Source organism: Paroedura picta, chromosome 3 (genome assembly GCF_049243985.1).
Source record: "Paroedura picta isolate Pp20150507F chromosome 3, Ppicta_v3.0, whole genome shotgun sequence".
Lineage (NCBI taxonomy): Eukaryota > Metazoa > Chordata > Lepidosauria > Squamata > Gekkonidae > Paroedura > Paroedura picta.
The window spans coordinates 2,468,616-2,476,647 of NC_135371.1; the positions used below are offsets into that span (position 1 = coordinate 2,468,616).

The window sequence follows — 8,032 nt, forward strand, 5'->3', positions numbered from 1 at the left end:
CTAGTTAAACTGAATCGCTTTCCACACACTGAGCACTCAAAAGGCTTCTCCCCTGTGTGGATTCTTAGATGCCGTTGAAGATTGGAGCTCCGATTGAATTTCATTCCACACGCAGAGCATTCAAAAGATTTCTCCCTATTGTGAGTCCGTAGATGCTGGTGAAGATTGCCACTCCTACAGAATTTCTGTCCACACTCTGAGCACTCAAATGGCTTCTCCTCCAGGTGGGTTCTAAAATGCTGTTGCAGAGTGTCGGTCCGACTAAATTTCATTCCACACTCTGAACATTCAAAAGGTTTCTCCTTTGTGTGGATTCTTTGATGCTGCTGAAGATGGCCACTCTGACTGAATCCCTTTCCACATTCTGAGCATCCAAAAGGCTTCTCCCCTGTGTGGGTCCTTTGATGCTTTTGCAGAGTGCCACTCTGACTGAATCTCTTTCCACACTCAGAGCATTCAAAAGGCTTCTCCCCTGTGTGGGTTCTTAGGTGCTTCTTAAGGCTGCTTGTTGAACTGAATCTCTTTCCACATTCTGCACATTCAAAAGGCTTCTCCCCTGTATGAGTCCTTAGATGCTTCCTCAGACTGCTATTTGAACCGAACAGCTTTCCACATTCTGAGCATTCGAAAGGCTTCTCACATGTATGAATTCTTAGATGCCGTTGAAGATAGGAACTGCAGCTGAATTTCTTTCCACACTCTGAACATTCAGAAGGGTCCTCCTCACTCCTAAGGTGCTGTTGGAGAGTGTCAGTCCAACCGAATTTCATCCCACACTCTGAGAATCCAAAATGTCTCTCCCTTGTCTGCAATCGTTTATGCTGTTCAAGAGGGGCACTCAGGCTGAATCTCTTTGGACGTGCTGGGTACTCAAAAGCTTTCTCCCCTCTGTGCATTCTGTGGCACGCAAGGAGCTGTGATCTGTATTTGTAGTTCTTTCCACACCAAAAGCACTTGTGTGCCTTTGTTATATTGTGCTTTGGAAAGCATAGATTACTCGGTCTTCCGGCAGAGAACGTCATTTCACTCTCTGAGAGGACAACTGGCTTCTCTCCAGCATGGATCCCTTGGTGCTGAGCCAGGTCTGATGTTTCTGACAAGCTCTTCTTAGAGTCTAAGAATCCATAAGGTTTCTCTCCTGGCTGTGCTCTTAGATGTCTGAGCAGCTCTGTTTGACTGAGGAAGCTCTTTCCACACTCCAGGCATTGGTGGGTCTTCTTTCCACTGTGCAGTTCTAAATGGACACTACATTGGGTTTGATCCGAGAAGTTCATGCCACACTCCAAGCACTTGTATAGTTCTTCCACCATATGTCTTGTTTCACAGAAATCCCACCCCTGGCAAGGAATGGGTTGATCCCTCTTCTCTCCTGTGTGGCTTCCTTTCTGCCTCTCAGGTCCACCTTGATTCCTGATGTTTCCCCTCAAGTTTCCATTCTTGACTTCATCTGGCAACAGATGATGCAGTTCTTCATCCTCCTCACTCCTCTGACTATCCCGTGCTGGAATGAAGAAAGAGATTCCGTTAGTATCCATGATGGGAGTTCTGATACCTGAGAATCGCAGGCTGCTGATTTCCCTGGCTTCTCTCTCACGCTGTTTTATATCGGACACTCTCCTACCTCAAGGGGGTGGGAGGGACAGCCTTTTGGAGGGGTCTCTTGCCTCTTGGGGAGACAGGAGGTTGCTGTAATGCTTTGTCTATTCCGCTGTTGCTCAACCAATGGTGCTTCAACCGAGAGCTTGTCTCTCTGTTTACTGGGCTTATGGGTCAGTGGGAATCTCTTCAATAGCGCACAATTCTACCCTCAGGGAGTACGGTATGGTTTGGCAAGTTCCCCTCGGCTTACCGGCTTAACTGGTGGGACTATTCACCACAGGCCATCCCTGCAAGGTAGAACTCTAAATAACTTCAAAATTCAGCTGCCCAAGATCTCCCCAAAACAATACGGGGAGCCCATATCCTGCAGGGACTGCACTGGCTACCAACTGAATACCAGATCAGGTTCAAGGTGGGGGTACTCACCTTCAGGGTCCTGCGTACCTCAAGGACCGTCTGCTTGCCTATACTCCCCAAAGTGGGACTTGCTTTTTCCGTTCCGACCACTTGGTGACCCCTGGACCCAAAGGCATTTGCCTGACCTCCACCAGAGCCAGAGCTTCCTCATCCTGGGGGAATGGGCTCCCCAACAAAATCGAGGCCCTGCTGAGACTCCAGCCATTCTGTAGAGGCTACAAAACGGAGCACCGACAGCACTCGGGCGTAAAGAGTCCAGGCAGTCTTGATGTTATCCCAAATCCGGCTGGGGATGGCTTGAAGACATGAGGCCGGGAGTTGCCCTCCTTCCTGACCCACGCTGTGCTGGTGTGGATGACACATCCCAGCCTGTCCTCCCATGCCCCCCCCCCAGAAGAGGTCACAAGGGATCATAAATGCCTTGGGAGCTTCCAAGTATGACTACAGGACAGGGAAAGAACATGCCTACGTAGGCAATGCACAGAACTGTGCCTGAGACACACAAGCGCACACCAACCCAATCACATCCCCTGGCGAGACATGGCATCTGCGACCACATTTGAGCTCCCTTTCATTTGCTTGATGCTGAACTGGAAATCCTGAAGGGGGCTTGACAATTCTCCCAAACCCAAAGCGGCTGAGAAGTGAAGCCGAAACCCCCCACGGACATTCCTTGCCCATCCCATTGACACAATCACGAGAGAGACTCACTTGCAAGCAGCTCACTTGGGAGAGACGGAGCCTCCTGAGATCTTCTTGAGAAACTCTCCAGACATTCTTCCCCCCAAAGGCCTCTGTCTGCCTTCATCATAGTCTCGTTTACATTTCTGGCTTCTTTTTGGGGAGGGGGGAGAGGGGGGGAGAGACAGAATGATTATTCTTGCATTGGGAAAGAAAGAAATCCAAGGAAGAGGGGAAGTTCTTCCAGAAGGACAGAGCCATGGTCATAATCAAAGCTCCGAATGCCAGCCACTATAAAGAAGAGCTGGTTTTTATACCCTGCTTTTCACTGCATGAAGAAGCCCCAAATCGGCTTACAAACAGCTTTCCCTTTTCTCCCCACGACACCCTGTGAGGTAGGTGGGGCTGAGAGAGCTCTGAGAGAACTGCTCTACAAGAACAGCTCTGAGTGAACTGTGACTAGTCCATGATCACCCAGCTGGCTGCATGTGGAGGAGAGGGGAATCAAAGTCAGTAAGAGTCTGCCACTGTAGCCACCATGCCACGCTGGCTCTCAAAGGGACAGATCCTGTCCTGATCACAGCCAGACCAGATGGCTCTAATCTCCTCTGAGCAAAGGCATGTTGTAAAGGCTGGCACTGGGAAACTGGGATCTGGACCCTTCCGGAGTCTTCCTTAGGGCCTCTCAGCCCTGCCTTGCCCTCATGCCAGGCATCCTCTCTGGCTTGGGTGTTGGCCACTAAATGGCCTCTGTTGCCCATGGAGGATCCTTACCCAGAGAGGCCACATTCCCAGCGTTCTCCAGCATGACTTCCCTGTGCAGAGCTCTCTGGCCTGGATCCAGCAGGGCCCATTCTGCCTCCGTGAAAGACACGGCCACCTCCTCGAAGGAAAAGGGCCCCTGGAAGAAAAGGCAGAATCTCTTATCACAGATGATGTCCGGCAGAGGCTGCACCCTTGGTGGGGCATTATGTGAGGGTGCAGGACATGGAGCTTGGGACGCGTAAAAGGAGTAGGGATCAGAACCTCTCTTGCTCAGGCAGTAGGAGCAAAAAGGTCCCTGGGAAAGGACTGTCCCCCATTCATCCCCCCCCCTACCTGGAAAAGAGCTGGAGCAGTCGTTTCCACTCCGCTGCAAAGATGACAGCTTGACAACATCTCTTCCCCACCTGGAAGGGAGAAATAACTGGAAGGATGGATTTTAGCCTCACCTTCATATTTTGTTAAATCAGTAATAATTTAAAATACATCCTGGAACAGGTAGAAGCACAAGGTGCACCTGAGCCTTCTCCTGCCCCAAGCTTTCTACCAATGGCTTCACTGAACGCCCCGATCCCATCGGCAAAGGAGACATGCTTACCGCCTGGCAGGGCCTCTTGGGCACGCTCCTCAGCCAGCACCCTCTGACTTTCCTCTGACGGGGCTTCTTCTGCCCCAGAAAAGTTCCCTTCTATCTTCACAGAGGGTCCCCACTTCTGGAAGAACAGTAAGAGAGACCAGTAAGAGAAGAAGTGGAGGAGGCCGAGAAAACAGATCCTGCCCCACTCCCAGACTCTGCATTCTCACATCAACCAGCAGAGCTGCTCCAAACCTAGGGGCAAGAATCAGGGTTGGGTTTTCTTCTCTGCCTAGTGAATTCTCTAGAGGCAGAAATATCTGTCGAGGAAATCTGAGCAAAAGAAACCCCCCCTCACCTGTTCGGCCTGCCTCTTCTCCTCTGCCTGGCTCAGGAGGAAGCCTTCGGCCAGGGCCACCGCCTGGGAGCTGCTCTCCGGCCCGCATCCTCTCACCCAGCCCTGCATCTCCTGGGGCAGGAGGGCCAGGAACTGCTCCAGGATCACCCGGTCCAGGATCTGCTGCTTGGTGTGCCTCTCCGGCTCCAGCCAGCGGTTGCAGAGTCCGTGGAGCCGGCTGCAAACCTCTCGGGGCCCGTCAGCCTCCTGGTAGCGGAAGTGCCGGAAGCATCGTCTGCGTTTATCTGCAGTCATACCATCCTGAGACAGAATCTCTGGTGCAGCATTTTCCCAAAATTCAACACCACTCCCAGCCTGGGTGGGAAGGAGACTTCTCTTTGATCTTGTGTCCATTCCAGGTCCCTTTGAGTCCTGCTCTTCCATCTCCTTCGCTTTCTCTTTGGTTGGCTCCAACTATGGTAAGAGACTTTCACATGGCTATGAAGAGGAAAGGAAAACAAAAAGGCAGAACAAAAGCAAAAGATTTGCCCAGTGGATCAGAAAGTGCAACCTTGTTGTGGTTTGTGGGTCAGGATAAATGTCACTGTGCCACATTAAAGTGTGTGTCCAGTGGCACCTTTCAGACCAACAGTTTTATTCAAGGAATGAGCTTTCATGTGCAAGCACACTTCTTCTGCACCCGAAAGCAGAAGCCACTGGACTCAAACTTCATTCAGACCAACACAGCTCCCCACCTGAACTTAATTTGTGCTATATTATTATGCGACATGCTCTTTTTAGATATGCCGGTTTGGTCCTTCGGAAAAGTAAACCATCTTTGTTTGGCTCTGTGGTGCCTGGTTCTGGGAAATCAGTCTGTGTGAGGGATCAACTTAATTTCTCTGTCCGGTCACAGAGCAGGATGCTGTCCGAGGGGACTACGCCACAACTAAACTGGAGCCCAGGACAAAGTAACTCTTAATGGCTTCTTTATTGTCAGTATCTCCTCAGTAGGGTAGAAATAGCTCTGTCCCAGTAGCCAGCAGGGGGGTGGGCCAGGGGGCCTGCCAGCCTCTCCATGTCAGGGCAGAAGGGCCACCTGGGTGAACAGAGGCAGGGGGTGTTGTAATATGAATTTGGGGCTGGGTTTGGGATTTAAACCAATATCCATACCTGAATATGAGAATAAATCTGTATGAGAGCCTTTAGACTTCCCATCTCGCTTGGAAGAGCGCTCCCATAGGCTGGGGCCAGGGGGCCAGTCCTGCAGGTATGAAGGTCCCAGGTAATTTAGAAGAAGGAGGGTTCGTTTTATACTCTGCTTTTCACTACCCAAAGGAGTCTCAAAGTGGCTTACAATTGCCTTCCTCTCCCCAAAATAGACATCCAGTGGGGTAGGTGAGGCTGAGAGAGCCCTGACAGAATTGCTCCAGGGCTCTAAAGAGAACCAAGATCTTGAACTTGATCTGGTCCTCAATCTGGAGCCACTGCAGCTGGGAAAGCACTGACTGAATACGAGCTCTCCACCAGGAGCCAGGGAGGACCCAGGCCAGTGCATTCTGGGCCAGCTTCTGGACAACTTTCAAGTGTGGCCCTGTGTAATCATTCTGTTTCCTTGAAGTAACTCTTTACTTATTTAGGGTCATAGTAACAATTAGGAGAAGGATTCTTGTTTTCTGTTTGGTCCCAAGTGGTTAATTTGTCATAACAAAACAAATATGGGATCCATCTCACAAGTACTGACTGAGGTCAATGTTGATGGGCAAACCCTTCTTTTGTTGCGGTAACTCAGGGCTAGTCAACCTGTTGTCCTCCAGATGTCCATGGACTACAATTCCCATGAGCCCCTGCCAGCAATTGTAGTCCATGAACATCTGAAGGACGACAAGTTGACTACCCCTGCTGTTAACTCATGGAGACTCTCCCTCTGTTTCAGGCACACAAGTGGAGAAGGGACAGACTGAGGGAACCAGGTAAGGGACACAACCGATGGGGAGGCAGACGGAACCCTCAAGAGATTCTCCCATCATGCACTTCTCCCTCCCTCCCTCCCTGCAGGATGCAGAGCGCCTGTCTGCAAGGATGCAAAACCCAATCAGGGAACCCCGAGGGAAGCCACACCGGCCAAAATGCGGGCCAAGCAAGGGCCTGTCTGCCCCGACCCCCCAGCCTGAGGGTCTCCTTTCATTTGCAAGAACATTGAGATCCTGGCTCTCTGCCCCCCCAGGCCTCCCCCCACAGGGCCGTCAAGGCAAGAAAATCACATTTCGAGTGCATTGAAGACCCCCCCCCCCACCCGACACAAGGTAGCAGCACAGCTAATATGTATGTATGTATGTATGTATGTATGTATGTATAGAGATAGATAGATAGATAGATAGATAGATAGATAGATAGATAGATAGATAGATAGATAGATAGATAGATAGATAGATAGATAGATAGATAGATAGATAGATAGATAGATACACATCCTGACTTACTTATGAGTAAATCTCCGCCTGCGAGTCTTCTCCCAGCTGCGGCCCCCCTTCCCGAGTCGGATGCAAAGCTCCTCCCCCTCTCCCCCCCCCCAGGAAAAGCGCCTTTCTTCTTCCCGCCCCCCCCCCCCGCCCGGCCGCTCTAGCAACGCGCTCTGTGGGCGCCACCCTTTGCCGCCCGCGGCCCCCGAAGGGATCCGTGCCGCGCAGGCTGCATCAGGGGTGGGCAAGCTGCGGCCCTCCAGATGGCCATGGACTACAATTCCCATGAGCCCCTGCCAGCGAAGGCTGGCAGGGGCTCATGGGAATTGTAGTCCATGGCCATCTGGAGGCCCACAGGTTGACTACCCCTGCCTTAAAGGAACCTGTGCTTTATTGGCTATCAAGAGAGTCCTGTCATTCAAACCCCTCCAAAGCTCTGACAAACTCTCAAAGCCTCACAAAGCTCCCTAAGGGTTGGGAATGTCTCCTGCTTTCCCCAAATTGTTTCCCCCTCCCTCGCCTTCTGCCTGCCTTTCTATTGGCTGACAATGGGTCTTAGCACCACTCAGCACTCCCAGCAAGCAAGGCTCGGTGCCTCCAGCGTGGCGCAGTGGTTAAGAGGGGCAGCTTCTAATCTGGAGAGCCGGGTTTGATTCCCCGCTCCTCCTCCACATGCAGCCAGCTGGGCGACCTTGGGCTAGTCACAGCCCTGATAGAGCTGTTCTCACAGAGCAGTCCTGTCAGCTCTCTCAGCTTGTTGTGCGGAGAGGAAGGGAAGGTGATTGTAAGCCACTTTGAGCAGTGAAAAACAGGCTGCAAAGCCCAACTCTTCTCCGGAACTAGAGGGGGAAAATAAGGTGTGTAGCTGTGTTGGTGGAAGAACAGAATTTGAGTTCAGAAGCACCTTTACGGACAAGGACGTTTAATTCAAGGTATGAGCATTCCTGTGCACAATCCCTTTATCAGAAACCGTCCATTGGACTCAGGTGTCATTCAAAGGGTTATTTCCTTGGGTGCACAAGAGCTGGAAAAGCCAACAGCGATGCAGTTGCTGGAAAACACCCAAACAGGAGGAAAGCCTCAAATCTTCCCACTTTGTCCTTTCGGGACCTGGCTACACTTGTGGGGGAGCAGAAGGACTGTGGCTTGAGAAGCTGAATTGGGATGCCTGGATGGGGACAGGCCAGCGGGACAGGGAGG

General features: G+C 51.4%; 1 protein-coding gene across 2 annotated transcripts; it reads right to left on the minus strand.

Annotated features, from left to right (window-relative positions):
* Window positions 1-1,271: 1,271 nt before the first annotated feature.
* LOC143834110 (zinc finger and SCAN domain-containing protein 25-like) lies at window positions 1,272-6,943 on the minus strand. Of its 2 annotated transcripts, none has more exons than XM_077330712.1 (7): window positions 6,854-6,943; window positions 4,392-4,868; window positions 4,058-4,172; window positions 3,796-3,883; window positions 3,472-3,598; window positions 2,728-2,847; window positions 1,272-1,501 (listed from the first exon to the last, which is right to left on the minus strand). In XM_077330712.1, exons 2-6 carry the CDS (start codon window positions 4,812-4,814, stop codon window positions 2,836-2,838), a joined length of 765 nt encoding a protein of 254 aa, XP_077186827.1. In that variant the 5' UTR covers window positions 4,815-4,868; window positions 6,854-6,943; the 3' UTR covers window positions 1,272-1,501; window positions 2,728-2,835. The 2 variants fall into 2 exon arrangements, with proteins under 2 accessions (XP_077186827.1, XP_077186826.1); XM_077330711.1 differs by having other exon boundaries at window positions 2,728-2,850.
* Window positions 6,944-8,032: the final 1,089 nt, after the last annotated feature.

Bases quoted from the DNA above. Each gene is read 5' to 3' on its own strand.
- LOC143834110 (XM_077330711.1), bottom strand. From the start codon at position 4,814: ATGGAAGAGCAGGACTCAAAGGGACCTGGAATGGACACAAGATCAAAG. The intron at 4,173-4,391 runs GTGAGGGGGGGT...CTGTTCTTCCAG, and splicing joins AGAAGAGGCAGGCCGAACAG to AAGTGGGGACCCTCTGTGAA. The intron at 3,884-4,057 runs GTAAGCATGTCT...CCATCCTTCCAG, and splicing joins CCAAGAGGCCCTGCCAGGCG to TTATTTCTCCCTTCCAGGTG.